This window comes from Pseudochaenichthys georgianus, chromosome 22 (genome assembly GCF_902827115.2).
Source record: "Pseudochaenichthys georgianus chromosome 22, fPseGeo1.2, whole genome shotgun sequence".
NCBI classification, from domain to species: domain Eukaryota; kingdom Metazoa; phylum Chordata; class Actinopteri; order Perciformes; family Channichthyidae; genus Pseudochaenichthys; species Pseudochaenichthys georgianus.
Window position 1 is genome coordinate 33,079,929 of NC_047524.1, and position 27,811 is coordinate 33,107,739.

The 27,811-nt window shown below is 41.3% G+C and overlaps 1 protein-coding gene across 1 annotated transcript in view; it reads left to right on the forward strand.

The window, feature by feature from the left end:
• Positions 1 to 27,788, forward strand: part of gabrr2a (gamma-aminobutyric acid type A receptor subunit rho2a) — a 168,341-nt gene extending 140,553 nt beyond the window's left edge. Inside the window, exons 7-9 of the mRNA XM_034110766.2 lie at positions 2,315 to 2,467; positions 10,802 to 11,010; positions 23,702 to 27,788. Coding sequence (XP_033966657.1) covers positions 2,315 to 2,467; positions 10,802 to 11,010; positions 23,702 to 24,037 — 698 coding nt within the window. The 3' untranslated portion in view covers positions 24,038 to 27,788. The remainder of the gene's footprint in view (positions 1 to 2,314; positions 2,468 to 10,801; positions 11,011 to 23,701) is intronic.
• Positions 27,789 to 27,811: the final 23 nt, after the last annotated feature.

Here is a 27,811-nt window from a genome sequence, read left to right on the forward strand (position 1 = left end):
AGCTCCGCCATCACCTCTCGGTATTTGTAGCGCTGTTCCATCACTTCAGGTGTGTAGTCCTCGTAGATGGCGATGGGCGTACCTTGGTACTGTAGCTTGCCTCTCCTGGCCCGGGCCTCGCGGATAATTTTCTCCTTCTGCTGGTACCTGTGGACGCGGATGATGACCGGCCGTGGCCTTTGCCCCGGCTTGGGCTTGTCGGTGAGTGAGCGGTGGGCCCTGTCGCACTCCGGCGGCGAATCAAGGACGCCCTCACCAAAGACCTCCATCAGCAGCTTCGGGAAGAATGTCGAGGGATGAGGGCCCTCAATGGATTCTGGCAAACCGAAGATTCTTATATTGTTGCGCCGGCTGCGGGACTCGAGATCAGTGACTTTGGCCAGCTTAACATTGCTGTCCGTTAGCGTAGCACAAGTAGCCTCCAGCGATGGCAGACTTAAAGTCGGCAGAGAGAGCTCTACGGTGATCTTCAAGGAGGCCAGCTATGCCCTCCATGCTGAGATTGTTGCTAGCTAGCTCGGGGCTATCGGTCCTGGCGCTTTGTTCTTTTTTGTTGCTTTTCGCCGTTTTGGACGTCATACTACGGTGGCGTTGTGAGTGGAATAATATTATTGTTCACTTAAATGTAAGTTAGAGAAGAGTTACGGGCTTCAGAAAAGTTACAACACAAAAGTTTGTGGGAGCAGAACTACGCACGTCTCTACTCCGTCATGCCCAACCGGAAGTCCCTCTTAATATTTTTTAATCAAATATAACACATAAAAACAATAATTCAATAACTACTTTAGTAGTAGATATCTACAAACAAAGAGTCGATATTTTTGTAAAACCATTAGTGCGTCACATAATAAAATACACAACGGCTGTAGCCTGATTATGCTTTAGGAGCTGTGTGTGTGTGTGTGTGTGTGTGTGTGTGTGTGTGTGTGTGTGTGTGTGTGTGTGTGTGTGTGTGTGTGTGTGTGTGTGTGTGTGTGTGGTGTGTGTGTGTGTGTGTGTGTGTGTGTGTGTGTGTGTGTGTGTGTGTGTGTGTGTGTGTGTGTGTGTGTGTGTGTGTGTGTGTGTGTGTGTGGGGGACAGTCTGTAGGTGTGTGTGGTACAGTGCGTAGATGCGGCGGACAGACGGGTCTCACTGGGTTTGGTGTCCTATGCTTACTTGTAATACTTGTAAATACAACTTTTGGCCCGTAGTTTCAATTCTCCATTTCAGCGACCAGAGAGAGGGGGGGATTCTTTCACACACGGTGACGTCACGAGCTACCCACAATGCAACACGCGCCATATATATATATATAAATACGCCATTTTCCTGGAGGTGCAAATATCCTGGAGGTGCAAATATAAACAGCTAGCTAACGTAGCCAGGCAGAGCGCACTAGTTTTTTTTTCTGAATTAACGACCGAAGAAATCGCTGCATGTCTTCGGATTACATCTCTGGACTTGAGGGTGTGCTCTAGGTCGTTACCAGCGTAAACTAGAGCTGTGTGGGTTGTCGGATTGCCCTTACAGACTGCCTGCAGATGTATGGAAAAACGACACTCGAAAGTTGCCTTCGTCGATTTTGGCTGCATCTACGTCTAATTTCTGGAAACACCAGGTGAATACCCCACTTGTCACAATAATATTATCATGCCATTGCATATATGTGGTATTTTAGAGTTGACTAGATATTGATTAAGGCAATAGACTATGATATTCAGTAAAGGAAGCTTAGCAACACCTAGACGGTGTACGGCTGCCTGCTTGCACCTCGCGTAAAACGGCGGATACCGGAAGTACGGTGTCGCCCTCGGCCCAATACCCGTATGTGTGTGTGAAAGAATATATCCAGTCTCTGATTGTGTTACGTTATTATGAGGGTGCTCTCATACTTTAAATTGTATATATTTATATAAATATATTTGTGTGCGTGTGTCCGCATCTGTAGCCTGTTATTGTCTCATCATACCGCACTGTGAATGAATCAAAGTAAATATATAAGTCGTCATGAACACATCTGTCCATCAGACAGAGTGCTGCTGTGCCTCCTGTCATCATTAATGGACGTCTCTTTAAGATGACCGCTCAGAGGAGAGGAGTTCTCATTTCTCTAACCGCCTGCTGCTTCCCCTCCTCTCTCCTCGGCTCCCCTCCTCAGTCCTCCGCTCGCATCTCCTGCGGGCGGGACTAAGTCTCGAGGATAGGAGTCGAGGAGGGGACATTTAAGAATTGAGAAACCTCTACAGTGTTTTAATAAGCACATTGACCCTGTCTTGTGTTACCAGTTTGTTCATTTTGGAATCTTTGCTTGATCTTGAACTGTTTGTGTTTCAGGCTGGTACAATCGTCTGTACATCAACTTCACGCTGCGCCGCTACATCTTCTTCTTCCTGCTGCAGACATATTTCCCCGCCACGCTCATGGTGATGCTCTCATGGGTGTCCTTCTGGATCGACCGCCGAGCCGTGCCGGCCAGAGTCTCCCTAGGTAAGAAATGTGCTTTTAAAAACTTGTGTCAAATGTCCTTTGAAGAGATTTGGGTGCCCCGGTCAGATGGGACTGTGGGATGATGAAAGCTGGCTGTGACATGGCTCCACACATTTGGAACAAACCCCCCCCCTGAGGTCCTCTCATGGCTCATACATTTGGCTGTACGAAGGTTGTGATATTTGTATACCTGATTTATAACTTCAATGCAGTTTGTTTTTCTCTTTTCTATTGGTAATATATAATCCTATCCAATCTCAAATACACACGTTCTTCTGCCACAAATACTCAGTAGAGCACCAAATGTGTATTAATCCACTGCTGAAATAGTCCCCTAAAATGTCCTAATGTTTGAGTAACATCTGATAAATATACTTTATTTATCCAATATTGGGACATTATTTTGTTCCAGCAGCAGTGTCAAGCATTACACATGTTAAAATTAAGACACAGATATAATTACAAAATGAATGTACATTAGCGACAAGTATATATAGTAAGAATACAATGTAAAAACCCAAATTAAAAATTAATTGATACTAGCAGCAACTATATACAAATTCACAATAGAAAAATACACATATCCCTATGATTAGCTAAATAATAAACAATATAACAAAATATTGAATACATTTAGTACTCTACAATCTCACTATTATTATTAGTATTATATAGGCTATAATACAGTTATGTGAAATGTAATTAAAGTCAACGGTTCAGTTTTTTCAGCGTAGGGGTGTTAGCACCGTTAGCATCTTTAGCACTGTTAGCAGCTACCTGTGTGCTTAGCCGTCACCCTAAGGAGCAATGTGGTAGCAATCTTTTACATTGTTAAGTTAAAATGACCAAAGATGACAACACACACAACAACAGTCGAAGGACTATAAATGGATCCATTGAGGCGCAGGGAGCCAGTGAAGGTTCTGGTGGAGAGAGATGATCACAGTAAACGGCGTGGGACAGCAAACGGACAGCAGCGTTCTGGATGTTCTGGAGTTTATTTTGGAGTGTGGATGCTGCTGCAGAAGTGGATTCTGGATGTAATGAAGGCATGGACCAAAGTTGGGAAGCAGAGAAGGAAAGTGATAGGGCAGACAAGATGAAATCTTGTTATTGATCAGAAATCAATAACATAAATGTCTTGATATTATTGAGCGGAGTACCGAAAATCAAGGAAGCTGGAGACGATGTGCGTCTTCAGCTTGATTTTGACTTGACCAAGGAAAACAGAAGATAACTAATGCAAACAAATACATGTAAGCAGTCATATTGTATGCCCCTATCTCTGCTGCCAACTGTCCTCAGGTCTGCATATTTTAGTGATTCTTAATTGAGTCTTCTAATCAGAATTGGACCGCAAAACTAATGTTTGTAGTGGTCAAACGGTGGTACTACATCTTCCTGTCAGTCCGTGGCCTCATTGTGCCCTAAAATCAACACACTCTCACTCCCTAACTGTCCAATAGCGACGTTTGGTCAGTGTCCGTGGCGTGCAGTTGTGACGCTCCTAGGCTCCTTCAGCGTCATAAAGGGACGCAAATAGCTTTCAACTGATTGCAATGTATTCCCATCTGCGTCGGGTTTTGACGCTCATGGAAGCACGGCATTCGTTTGTGTCGGCTGCCCTTAAAGGTAATGTGAGCGTCCATTCCCATTGGATAACGGAGAATTGTACACCCGGATGTAAGTATTCCTCTTACTGTTGATTGATTTTACAATGATATCTGCACTACTCATCGACTAAAAAACACCAGATTATCCTTGTTAATTACACAACATTGATTGGCTTAAATTGTGTGCAATGCTTTTGTATTTTTCCCCTTCGATTCGGAGAAACAAATATTTGTTCTGAGTAAAGGATGGCAGAAGACACTACACTACCCAGAATCCCCAGCTATCGTTTGGACTACACCATGTGCTCTGTTTGACAAACCCTGTGATAGTCCTCAAGCTCTGTGATTGGAGAGTGTGCTCCGATGGTTAAGCCGAGCCTCGAACAGCACTTGAAATGGGATGCAACCACGGCAGACTGTCCAAAACTGGATTTGAACGGGTCCACCGCTTCCCCCCTCCCCCACCCCGTCCCCAGAACTACACATGCTGGCTATTCTGTTTCTCAACATGTTCTCTATCTATGGCACGTCTCTACTGGGAGTTGTTTTAAAAGACGTTTTCGTATGTCCCATAATAAGAAGTTGCCAGTATTAAACTGTGTACATCCCTGGAGGTTTAGGGGACAGGAAACACTCACATTTAAAACATATAATTAATAAATGGGTGAAAATTGCTTGTGCCCATTATGGGCAGTAGTAATATATATACCCACATGCCAGCTAAGGTCAGAAGAGCTTTATTTAACAGCTGGTCTTATGTTTGTGACCCCTGTGATAACATTACATTGCATTACATTAATTGATAAGCCTGAAACATGCACTTGTCAAGGTTCAGAGGCACATTTTGCAAATATGGCAGTAGCCATCGATCAGCTTAAGATAAGATATACTTTATTGATCCCAAGTTGGAACATTTGAGTTACATCAGCATGTGTAACAGTTAAATATGCAGTTGTGTTTATTTGAAAATCATTTAGTATAATCACAAATTCTGTGTTTTATATTTAACAATTCTGTGTTCTTTATTTATTGATTGTTCAATACCTGACAAGGCCGGAGATGAAATATCTACATACATCTTATAAGAGTATAATACATTATGTATAATATCGGTTAAAATAAGTGCTTCAACATAGTTAACATTGCTGGAGGTATGCACAAATATTAAGATTAAGATTAAGATGGACTTTTATTAATCCCCGTGGGGAAATTGTCTCTCTGCATTTGACCCATCCTGTGTTAGGAGCAGTGGGCTGCCATTTTGAACGGCGCCCGGGGAAAGAGGTCTTCTCATCAGGGCTCTATAAATACAGAACTACGGCAGATATGTAATGCAGCCGAACCGTGTATTATAATGCCGTTATGTGATGACTTTCAAAGAGAAAAGCAAGCACACTCGGAATAAAGCATTATTATTTATTTTTTTAAATGTTTTCGGTCTGTTTCCGGTATTTGTTAATGACGATGTGCTGTGAGATGTGAGACTGGAATTGCACAGGGGAAAATAACGTAGGCTATCTTTAGATGCGGATTTTGTTAAACTAATATGTTTAGGCTGTGGACCAACACTATACATTGACGGGGAAGGGGGTAGCAATAAAGATAACACCATTAAACAGTTACACAACATAACAGAAATAATATCGATAGCAAAGTCCCTAGCAACCACCTTGGTAACAATGAAAACGTCGCGATTTCCTGAAGTGATCTTCGTAATAACTAGAAAACTAAAGATCATGTACATCCACTGCACACATAATCTGAAATAACAACTCATATTTCTCGCATCAAATGGCATTTTAATGGCCAAACTAACTTTAAAATAGGCATTTTCCACCGAGAATAAAACGAAGTTCGGCCATGTTTACTTTTTCTGCAGGGAGAAATGTGAAGATCATGTGACATAGACGCCAGCCATCGGAATGAATGGTGAAAAAAACGTGGTTTGTCAAACAGAGCACATGGTGTAGTCCAAACGATAGCTGGGGATTCTGGGTAGTGTAGTGTCTTCTGCCATCTTTTACTGCAGATATCACTGTGAAATCAATCGACAGTAAGAGGAATACTTACTTCCGGGTGTACAATTCTCCGTTATCCAATGGGAATGGACGCTCACATTGCCTTTAAGGGCAGTAGCATAAACGAATGCCGTGCTTCCATGAGCGTCAAATCCCGACGCAGATGGGAATACATTGCAATCAGTTGAAAGCTATTTGCGTCCCTTTATGACGCTGAAGGAGCCTAGGAGCGTCACAATTGGACGCCACTGACACTGAGAGATTTTCTCTAGGGGGTGCTGTGGGGTAGCTTGACGTTTCATAGAGGGTGCTCAAACATTAAGGTTTCCCATTAATGCACCAGCGCTACAGTTGAATTTTCTACTGCAACACTCCCCACACGCACACACAGTGCACCCGCGACTGTTACAATGAAGGCTCGATAATCAGCTCACGGCATATGTGTAAGCAGGGGTAAAGTGCTATTTGTACAGGTGGGGGGTGGACCTCACCTCCTCTAGGAGGGACCTCACCTCCTCTAGTGGGGTCTGAGGGCATGCTTCCCCGGGAAGATTTTTTTTAAATAGTGAAGTTAAAAGCATCAATCTGGTGCACTTTGAGAGCAACATTTAGAGATCTATGGATACATCTCTCAACACCCATATGAAACAGAACTGTAAACAGATTTTCTATTTCTTTATAGATATTTTACAAATCACTCCCCTTTTAAAACAAACCGTTTGAGACCCATGAGGTAACTAGACTAAAGTTAACTATCTAAACACTGAGAGTCCTTTACTTCACCTGAGCTGAGGTTATCTGAGACTCTCCGTCTGACAGGAGAGAGTTCTCCCTCCACCTTGTTGTTGAAAAAGCTCCTTATACCCGTTAGCTTGGCTAGCTAGCACCAGATGCTAACCACACCGATCTCCAGTAGATACCCACCGGTGTGTACCACACACACACAGAGCAGAGCTTGAATGAAACACAGAGACCCAAAAGTAAGCTACTTGTACTCACGAGGCTATGCTATTATGTGCAGAATCCCTCTCGCTTTCAGGTGGTTTTGATTGAGTGTCCACACGTGGACGTTTAAGGACTAAAAAACGATACATTTTTCACTTTGCTGTTGGCAAATAATTTGGCGCTCTAGCTAACAGGAAGTCAATCAAGTGTCACAAAGTAATTTAGTGATGGGTAGGTCAAAAATCGAATGGGTGCTGGCCATTGGCCTAATCATATCACCTGTGTTGGCTTTATGTTTTTGGTCAAAAATGTGTTTGTTTCACATTTGCATTGATGTAATCAATAATTGTTCTAATTTAATTTAATAAAAATAATAATAATAATTTTCGGGAAGAAAAAAAAAAACACATATTTCTTGGGGGTGCTTAGGGGGTGCTTTGGCAATCCTGGGGGGTGCTTCAGCACCCCCTGGCGCCGCCCCTGAACAGGAGTATTTACAACAGCATATAAAAACAAAAATACTGCATGTGGATGCACACTTACATTCTCTGTCTTACTGTTACATAAATCCCATGATTGTATGAGATTAAGTTAGCTTCATCATATCTCAATCAGTGTTTAAGTGTATAATAAAGTTTCTATTAGGTTAATCAGCCTGTCACTCATTATTTTCAGGGGGGGCGGGTTTTGGAGGAACAGAGGAGACGGTGATCACAAATAATAAGAGGACATTCATACTCTGTAATCCAAGATTTAACTAAATCCACCAAAAACCTGACATGATTGTAACGCGAGTATTTTTTTAAAACATAAATCCCTGTGTGTCTGAGCCGCAGCGACACAGAGGCTGCGTCTCAGGTCGACTATTTTAATTTCCTTGGTTGTCGGTACTCGGTATCACCGTTAGTTGATTTGTCTGCGCCATCTTGAGTACCGTCCCATGGCTCTTATTTCTGCCGGAGGACAGAGGATGAAATACTCGCCCCGCCCCCTTACTGTGTATCGCTCACTGATTGGACGATGCAGCGCATGCACTGATCTGATGCTTCTTGACATGAGAGCAGTTTCCCAGTGGAGTGAAGAAAATAAATGAAACTCACGGGACTCACTCCTCAGTTTATACCGTGTTTTGTTTCAATTAATGTATCATTTTGTTACACATATGTGATATATCTGAACAACAAAGTGGTCAAAAATCATTTTATTCATTTATTGGAAACATTTTCATGATCGCTTTTTTCGTTTATACATTTTAAGAATGGCGTTTATCTTTTTTGAGGATGAGTTCTTATTTAATTTAATTTATTTGGGTCTACAACAGATGATACACATGTATATGTCAGTAAATGTGTACTAACAGAGGCGGGGGTGTGTGTGAAAACAACAGGGACAGAGCTGCTGTCAGACGATCAGCTGTGCGGCGTCATCACAAACGGACGTCGCTTCACGTCACGCTCCGGAGGAAAGGACGTCCCGTTGCTCTTAAAACTCATTTCCCTGCTTCTCGTGGTTTCCTTGCGTCTCTCCATGCTTCCCTGGTGGGAGGGACTAGTTGCAGGGAAACAACGCAAGTGAGGGACGCAAGGAATCCATTTAATCGACCTGAGATGCAGCCAGAGTGATTCAGAGCGGGTCCTTCTGCTGTTGGTTCTGGACTGGTGTTCTTGTGTTGGTGGATAAAGCAGACTGCTCCGTGTTTGGTGCCGCTGTCACGTCTGTTCCCTGATCTCTGCGTCACCAACCGATTTGATATCGAAGTGACAGAAAAAATTACTTTATTGTAAAGCTGCGGCCGTAAAATCAGGAAGCAACGTTACTACGCTATAATCGATTATGTTCTGTCACTGCATCGATGCAGAATCGTCCACGTCCGCATCGCGATTCATAGTAGAAACAAATAATTTCAACACCCCAAGCTGAGGCCAGCTGTGACGCTGTAGATTGGAGGCAGGGCTTAAGCTGGGGCCTATACATACGGGTACTTTTGCTCTCGAGAGCCAGGCCCTTTTGGCTTCATGCGCCACTGAGCAACTTTCATAGGAATGAATGCACCTCCAACCCCAGTTCTCGTTATACATCCATGGTCAGAACACGTTTAGAGTCCAAAAGCTACAGCTGCCATTACAAGAGGAGAACGGATGATTGTTAGAGCTGATCCTCTTAGAGACACACATAGGGCCATCTCAATAAATGTGCCGGATCCATCTATCGACAGGGAGTCTGTCTAAACATTCAAACATGATTGGGTCAATACTTATATACTATATAATATATACAATACTGGAATGAAAGACTAGTTAAGTAAAGTTACTTCTGACCTGCAAATCTAGGAGACCTTGTCAACAAGAAGCTTCCCAGGGTTGTAGGGATGTGCATCTCCATCACTGAGGCCGATGCGATGCGCATCTCGATACATTGCCAACGATACGATACATTAACGATACATTTAAAACACCATGCGATACGATACGATTCACCCCTGTTGCGATACAGTTCGATACGATTTGATTAAGATTACGATTCGGGGCGATACGATGCGATTCAACAAGATGCAAAATAATGATACTTCAATATGGTACGACAGAGGATTTGTTTTATTCCTTATATGCAGCAAATCATAAATTAACAAAAGTGCTTTTCATATTTGGTTCTCTCTACTAGTACTGCACATCCCATCATGCTGTTTCTTTTTTACCTTAAACAAAACAAACACTTGGACTTTTCACAAACAGGCCTTTTCAAAAGTGTAGTAGTGTCCTCTGTCTCCAGAGTAAAGTGCAATGTTATAACACCTCACAGTTAAACAATGTAAGGATGCATTGCTCATGATTAACAATGTGCTGATAACAGCTACCATAGAGCAATGCCCATACAGCTGCTGCCTGATGTGCTCAACACTCATCCAGAGGCTGACTCACCAGTGAGCAGAAAGCAGTGGGTTCTATATGAACAATACAAAATACAAATAACCTTTCACAAACAGGTATTTCATAACTGCTTACAGTGAGGAAGACATTTAAATTATTGTTGGCCGTCACAGACTGCTGTAAACTAAACACCATCTCTCTGACAGAACACTTCTCTGAGTGATTTCACTCATGTCTAACTTTCAGGTTTCTCCTTTCAGCCGCAGACCTCATGTTGCCTCTTTATGTGCGTCGCTAAGTTCCTCGTACTACTTATGTACTTTAAAGCGGCTCGGCATCGTTTACAATTTGAGAGCGATTTTTCAAGTTGACCGTCTTTCTTGAAAAATCCGAAGTGTTGCCAAACGTTTGATTTGTAGGTATTTTTCGGTGTGCTGTGTTTCTCTTTCCCCTCGACTTCCATGTGTGTTGATAACTGAGACTCGGCCTCCGTAGTGCGAAGCAAAGATCAAAGATCGTCTCTGCGGAGTGCTGACAGGATGAGAGGATATTATATGAATGAATCGTTTTTTTACCGATGCAAAGACGCTACAATCGATGCATCGCGAGTTCAACCCAAACTGTAGCCGATGTGCACTCTTTCGACCGGTGCACTCGCATCTTGAACGTTTTTGCCGGTGCACCGATGCGAATCGGTGAATCTTAACATCCCTACAGGTTTGTATTCATTACAGGGCTGTTGGACCACATTGCATTATATTGTGTTGTGTTGTTATTGCTTTGAACTCTATAGTTGAGCTGCCCCACATCGAGTCAGCTCCATGATTATACTGTACTACACTCTGAAATCTCAACCTGCAGTTAGTGAGGACTCTTTGTCTTTGTGTCCAGGCATCACCACGGTGCTGACCATGTCCACCATCATCACTGGAGTGAATGCGTCCATGCCCCGGGTGTCCTACATCAAGGCGGTGGACATCTACCTGTGGGTCAGCTTCGTCTTTGTCTTCCTGTCTGTGTTGGAATACGCCGTCGTCAACTACCTGTCCACCGTCCAGGACCGGAGAGAGCGCAAGATGAGAATGAGAGCACGATCTCAGGTTGGTTTCCGCTCTACGCTGTTTGAGAAAGACTTCTGAATTCCATTAAGTATTTAAAGAAAAGAGGCATCCCTCTCTATTCAGGAGCCAGGCAAGTCTCTGTAGCTGTTCAGAGGTTCCCCGCTCTAAATGCACTCTTGTTTTTTTTTGTTGTTGTTTTTTTTTTATATATTTATTTGACAGGGACAGTGCACATTAATTGACATTTCTGTAAATGCGCCAGAGTTAGCCAACAGGCTATTTTTCGTCTGTAGTCCCTGGACAGATGTTAAAAGTGATCCTAAAAACAAAAATTCACTTCAAATAACAGGTAAATACAATCAGTAAAACAACATTCAACAGAGATACTTATATTATGATAAAAGCATATATAAAAACATAAAAACTAAACTAAAATACAAGCATATATAAAAACATAAAAACTAAACAAAAATACAAGCATATACAAATTCACAAAGCAGAGAGATACAGGTCAAGGCATATAAACAGAGCGTTGTCATGTACAGATTGTGTCAGTGTTGACAGAGCTGACTTTCCACTAACCATGTTTTTCAGTTAGATTTAAATAAACTGCAGGTGTTTTGTTCTCTAATCTTTACTGGGATTGAGTTCCACTGTTGTGACTTAGTCATTTCCACTTCAGAGAGAATCTGTCAGACTGTCTAGGTACAAAAAGAATAAGCGAGAAACAAAGAGAAAGAACAATGAGAGTTTGTATGCGAACAACATGCTTTAAGAAAGTTGATCAAGTCATCATAAAAACATCTCATGCCTAAAATATGTTCAATAGAAAGGTTTAAATCAGCTAGCCAGAAATGTAATATTTGTTCAATTGATTCCAATGAGAACTGAGTGCATGCCATCGGAAGCGGCATCTCCCAGTGCCTAGCATGAAATCGAGGACCTCATTATTTTGACCTTAAGAGCTATTTATGAGACCCAATCCTAGAGCTACTCCTCCTGTATCCGTATCAAATGCACACATTGATGCCGCCAAATGAGACACTAAAAATAGAAAGTATTTTTAATAGTAACATTAAACTGGGATTCATTTACATCTTAAATATTAATATATGCACACAAAATGTATCCAACATTCAAATTGACATTTTAAATCAACATTTCTTTGCACACTTACCAAAGAACAGTTAAAACCAACTACTTGAGTAGTGACATTATCCTATACTTAAAACCCTGCTTTGTATTGGTCCGGGGTAGTAGTATAGCTTAAAATATGTGTGTGGAAATCTCAGTTCATTTGTAGGGCTGCAAGATTATGGCCACGTAGTAATCAGCAGTGAACCGCTTCGACACGTGTATTTCAGTTTATTCACGCCATTATTTTTGTTATTCTACAGTATTGTTGTTTTATAGTTATTTGTTAATGTATATAACCCAATTTGTGTTCTTTGAAATTGAAAAGGATATTCCATTGTGTTTGTTACTTTTGTTGCAGTTGTATATGTCTTAAGTGTAATTTGGCTTGGCTTTCTATTTTGTATGGACATGCTTTTATTTTGAAGGAGAGTTAGCGTAGTTGACAGGAAGTTGTTGTTGCTTGGAAAAAACGTGACGGAGATTAATGGAGAAAAGGTCATATCTACATATAAAGACGGAGAAAGTAAACGATAGCATTTATGGTTAAGTGTTAGCACCCCCCGAAGAGGCACAAGCTCTTACGTTGATATTGGAGATTTCAATAAATAAAAAAAATTATCCGAATAACGAAATTGAAACCCGAATAGTACTCCAACGAACGAATATTCAGATATTCTGGTACAGCCCTAATAGAAACCAAGTCGAATTTGTCAAATGTGTTGAACTGGTGATCACAGTTTGAACAGTTGACAGCTATAGGCCTACAGCTTTCATGCTTAAAACTAGAGCCGGGACTCGATTACAAAAATGAATCTAATTAATTAGAGGCTTTGTAATTATTTAATCGAAATTAATCGCATTTTTAATCAAATATACATATTTGACCTGAGAACAGTGAGAAGCAATTTTACTCCAAGTGGTCTACAGTCGAGTGTAATCCAGTGAGCCAGGGAGTTGGTTATTTTCTCAGACGTGGACTTACTTATCCTGGCCCTGAAACCAGTCATCAGTGGTTGAGTGTGGGTTGGGTCAGGGTGTGGTTCCTTGCACTCGGAGTCGGGCTAACGTCCACACTAGCTGCTACATGCTTTGCATTTAGGTGATACTTTAGGCTTGATGTGCTGCGGTGATATGCAATTTTTTTTTGCATAATTTGCACACAACCGTGCTCTTGTCGACGCTTCCATCCGTCCGTTTTTTAAAACAAAATGTCCCATCCACGGGGCCGACCAAAGCGGTCTCATCAGCTTGTTCGTTCATGTTTGACTATTGTTCACCGTGGTTTGTTGTTGTTTGAAGTCCCATGCTGAAGTCATGAACGTTAGTTGGTGCTCCAGTATAATCGGTACGCCAGGGTATAGGCTGGGGTAGGCTACAGCCATACCAAGAAATGGCTTAGCCCTACCTTAGCCCCGCCTTAGCCCCACCATGAAAAATGATGTTAAAGTAAGCAAAATAAAGTCCGCCAACTCCCGCCGAGTAAATTGCACAGACAGCAGTTAGTAAGATTGCACAGCCCCACCTAGTGTCAGCAGAAGTATTAAAAATAATGATTACAAAAAAATGCAAAAAATAAATTAAATATATTTTAAGATCATGTTTAATCATCTGATTCGTCTGTAACTTGCTGTTTTAGTCTGTGTTCTTCTAATTAGTGTCTACAGTGTGTGCCTATTGAGCTGTTTAGAGCCATGTGGGACAAAACCCGATCCTGCCCCTCCCTCTCACTGTCTAAATCAATGGTGACTGTAAAAACTACACTGCGCATGCTCAGAATATTTTCCTATTTAATGTGTGTGGCAAAAAATAATGACCATAGGGGCATAGAGCTGCCATCCCCACCATACGTCATCTCACATCATTCAGAGCTGATTGGCTGTCAGTACGTGTGCCGCGAAAAGTGTGGTATGTGAAGAGGAGACGAGAGAGCTGCAGTGTCCTAAAACCCGGAAGTAAGCTGCGCATGGCTTCCCTCGACCTAAAAGCAATGATATTTCTCCATAGGATTTTAGAAAATAGCTCCAAATAAGATCTGTGGGAAACAAACCTGTTAGATAAATGCACGTTTTGTTCAGCCGGATAATATCCACATGTCTACCCTACTTTTATAATTTTCGAATCATAAATCTATTGATTAGATTAGATTTATGATAGACTTTTGAAACTACAAGAACATAAGGAGGACTTTTACAAAAAAGTAATAGAGATGTTTGTCCAGAGGGATAGGCAAATGGACTTAATCTTCAAGTCAAGGTAAGACTGCAATTTTCATGAAAATGGGATCTTACTAAGAGAGAACAATTCAATATTTAAATGATAAAATTAAAAATGTTTGGGTATCCTTTTGTTGAACTGTCTGTTTAAAATTAATTGAAGCATCAGACAAAAAAGCTTTTGAAAATAATATTATATTTTGATTTTGGTCAAAATATAATATTTGTAAACCTGAAGAGTCAGTGCCAGAGCCTCACCAGCCATGAACCTCACTGCAGAAGCTTATAGACATCTAAGTTTTTTGTGCCCCACCACTTTTGTAAATATAAAAACGCCACTGGATGTGTGTACTTTTGCCATCTCTGGCCGGTAGGGCTGTGCATCTTCACTGGTCTCACGATTCGATTCGATTACGATTATCCTGTCAACGATTCGATTAAATTCGATATCCCGATGCATCACGATTCATACCAATGCGTTGCATCCTCAATTTTCTATATTACTGCACATAGCTAATTTTTCATCAATGCATAGGCCTACATGCAGTAAATACATATGAACTCTCTTTTTATTATTTATAAAGTGCTTCAGAAATCAATAACATAAATGTCTTGACATTAATTTATAAACCAAAATAAATGAATTGTATAGGTCTAGTCTCTAGTGAAATTGTTCCATCCTCAAAAACCAAAAAATAATGCTTCTGCAGTCGAGCTGCAGCTTCAAGCAACGGCCTTCTGTTAAAAAAAGGACACTGAATGTCCTGAATGTGGCATCACACACAGGACTTGAGTCTGAACACAGCAGACAACAGGAGTATTTACAACAGCAGAACAACAAAAATACTGCATGTGGGTGCACACTTACATTCTCTGCAGGGACGTGCACAGGTACGGGCTATTGTTGCCCGGGCAACAGCCCGTTTTTCCTTTTTGACTGACCTGCCCCTCTGGAGAGAGCGCGAGTTTTTTTTCTTTCTGTTGTGACCGAATAAACATGATAAGCCCACAATTAGTATTCTAGCGTCTCGCTGCGATAAAACACACCTTGTCAGCGCTGTCATCTGCCCCCAGTCACGTGACTTTGTTTATAATCTGACAGCTGAAAGTAAAGGAAACCCCTCCGGCCTCATATGGCTATGGTGATCATACCAAATGCCTGCCTGGCTTTGGTGGCCAATCCCCGGGTCAATCTGTCCCCGGAAATGTCCTCGTTTTTAAATATGCTTATATTGATTTTGAGTTCTCTCATGGCAGTTAGAGTAGAGGGGACAAACCGGGGGACTTTGCTTGCTCTTGACACCGTCGGTTATTTTACAAAAAAAACACATGTTATTGTGCTTCTGTCTTTCTGTGTCTTTTCATCTACTCCTCAATGGGGCCGCTCGCTCTCTTCTTTTGATTGCCCTCTCACGGAGAACACTTCACTTTCCCACTTCATTGTAGGATTTCTGCCATGTCTCTAACACTTTAGTTTGACCGTCTCTGTTATTAAGTTATGGAATACTAAATAAATAAGATACCTTACCATTACTGCGCTCATAAAGAATGATTTGAAAAAAAATAATGTGAATGTAACTGCATGGTTTCATTAATTAGTGAATTTATTTAAGGTAATTAGTTAGAAGCCCTTTTTTATTTATCAGTATATCTGCACAGCAGTTACAATGGTCAAACTACATTAAAACAGGATTGTCCCAATTTTTTCTTTAATAGTTACTAACATTAGATATTTGAATGAGATATGGACCGCAAAACAAAAAATGTGCCTGAATAACGAATTTAGCAGTTGGACATAAAAGTAAACTGAGTGTCACTTGCAATGACAGTGATGTGTTTTATTTTATGAACCTTTTACATTAAAAACAAGTTAGAATTTTCAAAAGGTCTTGTGTTTTTTTCGGGGGGGGAGGCCCTTTTTCCAGTTTAGAGCAATAGCCCCTCCAGTTGTCTGTGCACGTCCCTGATTCTCTGTTTTACTGTTACATAAATCCCATGAATGTATGAGATTAAATTAGCTTCATTATATCTCAGTGATTAAGTGAAGAATAAAGTTTCTATCGGGTCACTATCAGCCTGTCACTCATTATTTTCAGGGAGGGGGCGGGGTTTGGAGGAACAGAGGAGACGGTGATCACGGAAGCTTTTTCCCTCCTGCCTTCACAAACTTTACACACGTATATATCGTCTGAAAATTGCTAGAGGGCATTCATACTCTGCATCCAAGACTTAATTAAATCCACCAAAAACCTGACATGATTGTAACGCGATTATTTTTGTAAAACATAAATCCCTGTGTCTCTGAGCCGCAGCGACACGGAGTGATTGAGAGCGGGTCCTTCTGCTGTTAGTTCTGGACTGGTGTTCTTGTGTTGGTGGATAAAGCAGACTGCTCCGTGTTTGGTGTTGCTGTGCCGCTGTCACGTCTGTTCCCTGATCTCTGCGTCACCGACCGATTTGATATTAAAGTGACAGAAAAAAAAATGTTATAGTAAAGCCGCGGCCGGAAAATCAGGAAGCAACGTTAGTACGCTATAATCGATTATCTTCCGTCACTGCATCGATACTGAATCGTCCACGTCTGCATCGCAATGCATCGTAGATACGATTATTTCAACACCCCTACTGGCCGGGGACCCTGAGAGCCCCGGCCCAATTCCACCCCTGGATGTCAGGATAGATGTTGAATATGAAACCATCAGTGAATTGATCTGTGTCCACTCTCTGAATCACTGTTTGGTGTCTGTTCTTCAGGCATGATAATCACTCACCTTTCGGCGAAATTCGCCGTTTTGAATCCAAAATAGGTCGTTTGTGTGATTCATGTAGATCTGCAATAAAAATATTTTTGGGGTATGGGTGGGGGGTCTGGGACCCGGAGTAATCTGCGGCCGTGAGCTGTTATGTGCCATCATGACACGCATGGAGTTATTTTTATATATATTATAATTCAGCGCGAGCTGTGTGCTCGAGTCTTCCTGCCTGTCGGCTCTGCTGCTCCGCGATGATGGTCTAGCTTCAGCAGCCACATTAGCTACGGGTGCGCTCGTTAATATTAACTGTGCGGTCCGGAGTCACTGTGGCACAGACTGGACCGCTGGTGAACAGCTGTTAGAACAGGCCGTTCAGGTGTTCAGAGCAGAGCTCCCTGTCGGAGCGCAGAGCGTGATGTGCACTGAAAAGTTTTTCTGTCGCAATATTATCGTTGCGCTAGCTAGCATACATTGTCACTATCTGCTAACGTTAGCTTTAGCCTTCGTTTTCTAATAGTTTTTTTTTCATAGGCGATAAACGGAGGTGGTATAAGTATAGATCTTGTACTTGAGTAAAAGTAGAAGCACTCAGATCTTATACTTGATTAAAAGCAGAACTACTCAGATCTTGTACTTGAGTAAAAGTAGAAGTACTCAGATCTTGTACTTGAGTAAAAGTAGAAGTACCAGAGTGTAGGAATAGGAATACTCTGTTAGTAAAAGTACTGCATTCAAAATGTTCCTCAAGTAGAAAAGTATTTTCATCAAAATATAGTGAAAGTAGTGACAGTAAAAGTAGTCGTTGTGCAGATTGGTCCATTTCAGAATAATATATATGATATGTTTTATAATGATTGATCATGAAAGTGTTCTCAATGCTGGTAAAGGTGCAGCTAGTCTGAATGAATTTGTATACTGCAGGGTAGCTTGTGGATTTACTCCAGGTGGAACTAAAGTCTGATTCAACACTTGATTATATTTCACATCATTCATCCAGATCTGTGAAGAAACTAAAGGCATTAAATACATGTAGTGGAGTAAAAGTTCATTTACCTATGAACTGTAGAGGAGAAGAAGAACAAAGAAGAAGAACAATGTAGCAAAACATTGAAATACTTAAATAAAGTACAAGTATCTCAAAATTGTACCCAAGTATAGTACTTGAGTTTATGAATGTAGTTACTTTACACCAGATGCCATAAAGATAGAAAGACTCAGCCTTGCACAGAGGCATGACAATAGATTTTCAAAATGCTCAACAGTGCTGCCAAAATTATAAACTGACTGCTACACAATTAAAATAAATGCTTTTATATATTTCTATTAGATGTGACTCTTTACCATTTCTGTTATTATTAACACTGCTGGTTTAGTTGTTTTGACTGCTAAAATCCTCTGTTATTCCTCATTTTAAAGCCGATATTCCGTGGGGTCGGGGGGCTCGGGTCCTTGTCACCTTTTCCATACCTGATGAGTTTGCATCCCTGATAATACTTAGTAAGGAGGTCATAATATTTTTGACTCATGGCTGAAGTTAAGTTTCTCCAGCTCTCCCCAGGTTGGCAAAAAAATGCATCTCAAAATGCATCAGATTGATGCTTTAAAATATGGAATATTCAAAATGTTCTTCCGGGGGAGCATGCCCCCGGACCCCCCTAGAGGGATAATATCTTTTTCACCCCTGACCCATTTTCATGCCTGGTTCTTACTCTCAGGGAATGAATGGACTCATTACACTGACTGCACACTAAACTCTCCTGACACGGCTTGTCTCTGCTTATTGCTCTTTTAACTTGATCAAGTAACTCCCAAGATTGATGTCAGGCCTTATGAATTATTCGTGAGCAGCAACATTAACTTTTCATTGGTAATGATTCTGAGATTTCCAAAAACTCAATGAATGTTTCCTACAATGAACACATTATGTTGTTTCATACACTCATCACATACACTGTTCTGCAAAAATTATTAGAACAATAAATATGGATTAACCCACCACTGAAATTAGTCCCCATCAAATAGATAGGGTTAGGGTTAGGATAGACAGTCCGGGGGCAAAGGAGAAGCCGAGAAGGGGGACTCGGGCGGACAGCCCGGGGGCAAAGCTGAGGCCGAGAAGGGGGACTCGGGCGGACAGCCCGGGTGCAAAGCAGAGGCCGAGAAGGTTGTCTCGGGCGGACGGCCCCGGGGACAAGGTAGAGGCCAAGAAGGGGGACTCGTGCGGACGGCCCGGGGGAACAGCAACAGAGCAGGGAAGTCCGCGGCGGGGAAACTCAGGGGGCCGAAGACAGGGGTGAAGGCCTCGTCGGGTAAATTAGGGGGCCGGACACGAGGGCGAAGGCCGCGGCTGGGGAACTCAGGGGGCCGGGCTCGAGGGCGAAGGCCGCGGCTGGGGAACTCGGTGGGCCGGGCACAATGACGGGCAAGAAGGCGGCGACGGGACAGCTCCAGGGGACGGGCAGGAAGGCAGTGCCGGGACAGCTCCGGAGGACGGGCAGGGAGACGAAACAGGACAAGCAGTTGGCAGGACCCCCGGCGAGACAGGTGACGGCGGGACCCCCAACGGAACAGGACATGGGACTGGCAGGGCCCCCGACAAAACAGCAGTCGGCGGGACCCCCAACGAGACAGGACATGGGGTTGGGACTTGAGAAGAGAGAAGGGAAATGAGAAAGGATTTGAGAAGGGACTTGGAAAGGGACTTGAGAAGGTACTTGAGAAGAGACTAGAGAAGGGACTTGAGTAGGGACTACAGAAGGGACTTGAGATGGGAATAAAGAGGGGACTTGAGAAGGGACTTGGGAATGGACTAGAGGAGGGACTTGAGTAGGGACTGGAGAAGGGATTTGAGATGGGACTAAAGAGGGGACTTGAGAAGGGACATGAGAAGGGACTTGGGAAGGGACTAGAGAAGGGACTAGAGAAGAGACTTGAGAAGGGAATTGAGTGGGGACTTGAGCAGGGACTAGAGGAGGGACTAGGGAAGGGACTAGAGGAGGGACTTGAGAAGGGACTTGAGTAGGGACTTGAGTACGGACTAGAGAAGGGATTTGAGATGGGACTAAAGAGGGGACTTGAGAAGGGACTGGAGAAGGGACTAGAGAAGGGAATTGAGTGGGGACTTGAGCAGGGACTAGAGGAGGGACTAGAGAAGGGACTAGAGAAGGGACTTGAGTAGGGACTAGAGAAGGGACTAGAGGAGGGACTTGAGAAGGGACTTGAGTAGGGACTAGAGAAGGGACTAGAGCAGGGACTGGAGAAGGGCTTTGAGATGGGACTAAAGAGGGGACTTGAGAAGGGACTTGGGAAGGGACTAGAGAAGGAACTGGAGAAGGGACTTGAGAAGGGAATTGAGTGGGGACTTGAGCTGGGACTAGAGGAGGGACTAGAGAAGGGACTTGGGAAGGGACTAGAGAAGGGACTTGAGTAGGGACTAGCGGCTAGCTGGGTTAATCGGAACATGAGAGGACACAGGTATAGACAGAGAGAAGGAAGAAGTAAGATGTCCCCTGACAAACTAAGCCTATATCAGCAAAACTAGGGGCTGAATCTAATCAGCTCTAACTATAAGCTTTATCAAAAAGGAAGGTCTTAAGCGCACTCTTAAAAACGGATAGGGTGTCTGCCGCCCGAACACAAACTGGAAGCTGATTCCACAAATGTGGAGCTTGATAAGAAAAGGCTCTGGCTCCCATTGTACTTTTAGAGACTCTAGGAACAACCAACAACCCTGCATTCTTGGAACGCAATGCCCTAGTCGGACAGTAGGGTATAATGAGTTCTTTAAGGTAAGATGGCGCCTGCCCATTAAGGGCTTTGTAGGTGAGAAGAATAATTTTAAATTATATCCTGTGTTCTATAGGGAGCCAGTGTAAGGCAGCCAGAACAGGAGTAATGTGGTCTCTTTTCCTAACTCCGGTTAGTACACGAGCCGCAGCATTTTGAATCAGCTGAAGCAACTTAACTATAATCATTACTACTGGGTGCTATGGGAATAGAAGGCTCAATCGAGCTGTGGCTCTCTGTCAGCCTGGCTACACTGCTGAAAAGAAATCTTACATTATTCTTATTCTCATCTATTAATGAAGAGTAGTAGGCTGCTCTCGCTTTACGCAGTGCTTTCTTATATTCATTGAGAGTAATATGCCAAATTAAACGAGATTCTTCAAGTTTAGTGGAACGCCATATCCTTTCAAGTTGTCTCGACTTTTGCTTTATTTTGCGGGTTTCGGCATTATGCCATGGAGCTAATCTATGTTGTTTTATTTTCTTCTTTTTCAAAGGAGCAACATAGTCTCATTTTATTCGCAGCACATCTGTAGCACTATCAGCAACATGATCAATTTGGGGTGGTGTACATTTTGTATAAGTTTCCTCCCCTACATGCAGACATGCTATCGAGTTAAGGATTGGTGGAATCTCTTCCTTAAATGTGGCTATAGCACTAACAGATAGGTTTCTGCTGCAAGAGCTTTTGACTAATGCTTTGTAGTCTAGTAACAGTACTTCAAAAGTTACTAAGAAATGGTCGGATAAAGCAGGATTATGCGGTTCGATTAATAGTTGCTCAGTTTCAATACCATAAATCAGAACAAGGTCGAGAGTGTGATTATAGCAGTGGGTTGGTTTATTTACACTCTGACAGAAACCAACAGAATCTAATATAGAGTTAAATGAAACGGTAAGGCTGTTTTTATCATCGTCAACATGAATATTAAAGTCACCTACGATCATTACTTTATCTGTTTTAAGAACCAAAGTTGATAAAAACTCAGAGAATTCTGATAAGAATTCTGAATAAGGACCTGGTGCACGGTACACTGTAACAAATAAGATTGGCTGCAAAGTTTTCCAGGTCGGATGCGTAAGACTAAAAACGAGACTTTCAAAGGAGGTATAATTTAATTTTGGTTTAGTATTGATAAGTAAACTTGAGTCAAAGATTGCTGCAACTCCACATCCTCGGGCTGTGCCTCGAGCAATATGAGTGTTGATATGGCTGGGTGGAGTGGCCTCATTTATGCTGACATATTCTTCATGTCTCAACCAAGTTTCAGTGAGACAGCATATATCAATATTATAATCTGATATTAAATAATTTACCAATATTGCTTTAGATGCTAGAGATCTTATGTTTAAGAGACCGCATTTAATCTTCCTGTTTTGTTGCACTGTAGTAGTTGTTACATTTACTTTTATTAGGTTATTATGCACCTAATAAAAGTGCATAATAACACCTCTATTAGGTTTTACCTTAAATTGTCCTTGGGCAGACACACACACCGTTAATATTGGGTATTTTATTGGGTTCGGGATTCCTATGGATGACTGCCTAGGAGAGAGCGCAGAGAAGCGTGTAAGACTGCGACTCCTCCTCCTGGTCTCAACTCCAGTGTGTCATGGATTAAGTCCACAAAGCCCTGAAATGTTTGCCGGAATGAGATCTGCACCTTCCAAAGTAGGATGAATGCCGTCTCTCTTAAGGTTGTGACAGTGCACTGCAACATATTTGATCAAATTTATTTCAGTCTAATTCATTTTAACTTATCATATCTAATTTATTTTAATTCATCATATTTATATATGTTTAGTAGGTTGTGGAAGTGCGCTCCAAAATATTTTTTGATCTTGTTTATTGGTATTTATTATGTTGATATTATTTATTTAAATATAAATGTATCATTTATTTTATTTATTTTTGTATTGGTTTTTCAGTTGAATTATATGTTCAGGGTAATCAACAGTTAAAAAGATACTGTTCATATTATTATTTGTATTTGTTTTAAAGTTCAATAAATGGATGTTTTCAAAGTCAATGGACAATCGTATTTAATAATCGTGATATCAATTATTGACAAAAAAAATCGTGATTATGATTTTTGCCATAATCGAGCAGCCCTAGCCTTAGCAACAAAAACATGAACAATCACTATCATAGAGTGGTGCAGTGATGAGCATCGCTTGGGCTTTCTCGACAACAACCAATGGGATTTTACTTTGTATTTGGGAATATTGCAGAAAAACGGATATGTGGGAATCACAAGTTTCTGATACTTCCATGTTTTATTCAGCAGGATAATCTCCACATATTAACACTACTTTATGATTTTTGAAGCGTTAATGCAATCGCCCGAAGTACAAAGCTAACAAACTTTGAGTCACATTACTTCACTTTACCACCGCTAAGCTAAAGGTGGCTAATGTTTGGCATGATGATGTTTAGTAGTCTCATTTAGCAACCACTGTTTTTAAGTCATATGGAAGCTACGGACGTTCACCAGTGTGGTATATAACCTGATGTATTTTATGTTGTAGAACAAAAAGTGAACATGTTTTGAGCTTGTATTAACCACAGAAATTCTTTCAGGAATAAAAAAAACATTTATGAGACCAAAGAACTGGTGAAATGCTAACTAATTTCCGGTTTTCAGGGCTCATTCCTTTAACTCTCTAGTAGTGCCCATAAAAAAACACGACAAAAAAATCATTATCACAGATAACATACCACAGGTAAGGACACATGAGGACATTTAAATTCTTATTTAAACACTTTAGGCTCAGGTGGCCTGATAGTCTCCATTAATGTTGGTGTTATCCCTTGATAACTGTATTTTCTTTTCCTGCCAGTCACTCCCCTGCACCTGTGGGATCTCCGGGACGCGGACCATGACCATGCTGGACGGTACCTACAGTGAGGCAGACACCAACAGCCTGGCCGGCTACACTGAGGAGCCCATGGTGCCGGAGGAGGAGCAGGAAGAGCTGCACGAGGTTCCCGAGAAACCCGAACACATGGTGGTGCGTCTCTCAGTGAGCAGCGAGTCCACCACCGCCAAGAAGAAGAAGAGCCTGCGGAAGCTTAACATCATCCAGAACACACACGCCATTGACAAATACTCACGGATGATTTTCCCTGGGTCATACATCTTCTTCAACCTTATCTATTGGTCTGTGTACTGCTGAGAGACACTCAGAGTCTGGACATAGGGCAGGAGGAAGAACTCAGACAGTAAAACTGCTCAGAATGGTATTATTGGGGAGTGCTGTTGTACTGTGTGTCTGAAGTGCAAGTTCTGCAAAGATTCATCATGAACACTTTGGGATTCATTGAACACTCTTGATATGTTTTCTCATGCAGCAATTGAATGTTCACTATATAACTATAAAACAAAGACAAATTGTCATTTGAATGACGTTTTTACACAAATTATTTTCAAGCTTCATGAACTTTCGACTGCTGTTTAAAAGCTCTTCGTCCTCATTTCTTCTGTTCATGAGATGATGCCAACTTTGTATTTGACTCCTAACATGGAGAGATAAGACGATGTGATTATGTAAGCTACTTAGTTGATGGATCTGTGTATTAATATGTATTTGTCAATTTTTGATTGTCAAGGCGGGAATCACCATGATCAAAAGGTTTTTAAGGCCCATTCTTTATCAGTCATGATTTAATTTCAAGCAGTGATTCAAATTTCATTTTTAATATGTCAAGATAACAGATTTGGAATATATTCTCCAAGCCTGTCATTCAGTTATCAATTGATTCTGACGAATCAATCAGATTGAGAGGTTAGCACTGTTAGCATCTCTCTGACCCTGTATTTAGCGGTGCTTTTAGCTAAATGCTAACATGCTAACATTCTAATCATGTTTAGCAGGTACTGTTTACCATGTTCACCATCTTAGTTTAGCATACAAAAATACATACATACAGCTGAGGCTGATGGGAATGTTTTGCTGGAGTTTGGTCATAAACCAAAGTACAGGAAGAATTTAATCTTAATGATCATGGCGCTTTATGAAACCTCGCAATCACAATGGTTATTCGAAATAATCGTGCAGAGAACATGAATATCTTTACCAAAGTGTATTGCAATCAATGTGTATATCAAAACCAAAAATGTCAATCTCATGGTGCTACTGGAGGAAGATACAGTCAGATGATCACTACTGCAGGTCAATCCATAGAATATTTGCCAGAATATCTTAGTCTGGACCCCCCCCCCCCCTGAATTTTCCCTAGAGCTCCACTGCTAGCATTGAAAACTGTTTTCTAATCTTGACTTTATTCTATCTTTATCAATTGCTAACAGGCTTCCGTACTTCATGGTCCGTCAGATACCCCTCTTTCACCGAGGCAGTTCCAGGACCAATTTGGAGGCGGTGCCCAATCGCCAACTAGTTGCGCTCAAAAAACCAAGAGCCAGCCATAAGTCAGAGGCTGGGTTGGAGCAACTATAGTCCATGGAGAGAGTAGAAAGTTGGCGGCAAGATTGCAAAGTGGCAAATACTCAACCACAAACATATATACATAAAAGTCACACAACATTAAACAAGCATACGTGTGACTTATTATTTTGTATTCCTCAAAGTTTGAGTTGCAACCCGCATGCTATCATTGTGGTTACCTTCTCTAATGTTTGTAGGGATTCCATTCTTCCAAATACGACAAAGATAATACAACTATTATTTAGTTTGTTGGCTCTCAATCTTGTTATCGATTGTCAGACTGGCTTTGGTGGCTAGGCTAACATCATCCATGTAATATACTGCAAGAGAAACTTCAAATAAGACAATCCCATATTGAAGTCGCTATGTTGCCAAACATTGTCTAGAACTCAATTCAGTGAAAAAGGGGTACGAGTGGATTTAATCAATTATATATAAATCAGGTCCATCCTAATGAAATATAAGATAAGAAAATATCTTCAAAAGAAAAATGATTTATTCCATGTTTTCCAAACACTAGGTGGGCGCTTATCTTTCAAGTGCGTTACAGTAAATCCATTGCAAAGAAGTTGGTGTGTGTTTCATGTATTCATGTGAAGAATGTTAACAGTCTCCACATTGCTCACATAGTTGGACAAAAGTGAACGGAGTAAAAATAAATATCTTAACATAAAGACCTAAGGATAATTATCTTCAGCACCACAACATCACCTGATATCTTGAGAGAATATAACATTTAATTCATTATTATGAGATATACTTGTTGTACTTGCCAGTTATGGCCAATCTCAACTGCTCAACTCAACATTCTCTGCTCTGATGTGTTAAGACCAGCATGGCTTTACTGTATAACTGGCCTCTTGGTAAACTAGCTTATTAAGTTAGTTTGCACACACTGATTACTTAGAGAACTATCTTATTTGTTGCTAATTACCTTAGCATGTGAGGGGAATGTGCAGATTTATCTTGAGTTTCCGCAAACTAATTTAGAAATGTTGATTGCACTTTGCGTGAAAACATGCTTACCCGCTTGAAACAGCTTGTAATTGATCTAAACCTCCATTGTAAAACTTCTACAATCTAAAGAAATCTCGTAAAAAAAACACCAATAAAACAATATGACCTGAACCCCGGCGGCTATAGATAAGAGATCAACTCAGTGAAAGCACCGCCTGCTGACCAATCAGAGCTCAGTGTGCAGAGTTTAAATCTATCAAGTCATATTACAGGATAAAGGAAATACAGTTTAAACTGCCGTATGCAGAGAAGACGCCAACGTGTCGCACTTATCATTCATATCACATCATCAATCAGATCATCAATCATATAATATCATAATATATCATATTTCCTTATCTGAGTCAGCTTCTCCAGCCGTATCTGGCCGTGCAACACTTACACTGTCACATACTGTATGCAGAAGTATTATTTTAATTTGACGAAACACTCAACTCGAATGTAATTAAAGTCAGATCCACCCATGTCTTAGACGGGGCAGTGATATCATAGACTGTTAATGTACGAATTCAAACACTCGGTAGTTTATTATTTTTTTTACCAGCTGTTCTGTATTCACCTTGCAGGTGAAACGATGTGGCTTTTATTCTGGATTATGTGTTTAAGTCATGGATGTTTAAAGTGTAACTTCTTCATATTAGTTTACTTTTCATTAATGAAGTATGACGCTGCGCTGACAATACACTTGTCCCTGTTTGTGATTGGTCAAATGTAGCTAACCCCGCCCCTTTCACGTGAACGTGCTTTCAGACGGACAGAGAAACCCTGGGTTGATTTACCGAGTTGATAACCAGCGTCGTAGGACCGCTTAGAGAGAGATCTCATTTGTTAGGATTAGTTAAGATAACTCAAACATATCCAGGGTCTGTTGAACTGGCTTCGTAGTACAGTTTACTGGTGGCTGTATAGCAGCGCTAATGTCAAAGACACAAACATTATACATTATATTTTAATTTTACCAGGATGCAGTGACAAAAATATTTGGGAAGGCTTAGCCTTCCCTAGCCTACAGTACCCGACGCCCCTGCCTGAACTGTCTCAATAATAGTTGTTAGAAGACACAACATTGTAAAAAAAGAAGCATCAGCATTACAGAAAAAACACAAAACCTCTAAAAAAAAACACATTTAAGAAAACACATATAACAAATTTAAGAAATGGCTCATTGTATCTTTTACCATTTGTCATTAGCCTACAGCCGGTCATGACCACGCAAATTGTGTTATGTGGTTCCACTTGTTCCTCTGTGCTGTCAGATACTGTGATGAGATATGGACGGGTTGGTCTACATTTTGTATGAATACCTTAAAAAGCCTGTGACTGTAGCAGGTCATCTGTGAGGGCCGCACTGAGGTGGAAAACAAGCTCACCCTGGCCATGTGTATCTGGTATCTGCTATCAGAAAGAAAACATTTCAGCAGCATAATAAGCTTGTATCATTACAGAGGTAATATGTGTATGTAATGTTTTATTATCTGCCATATTAAA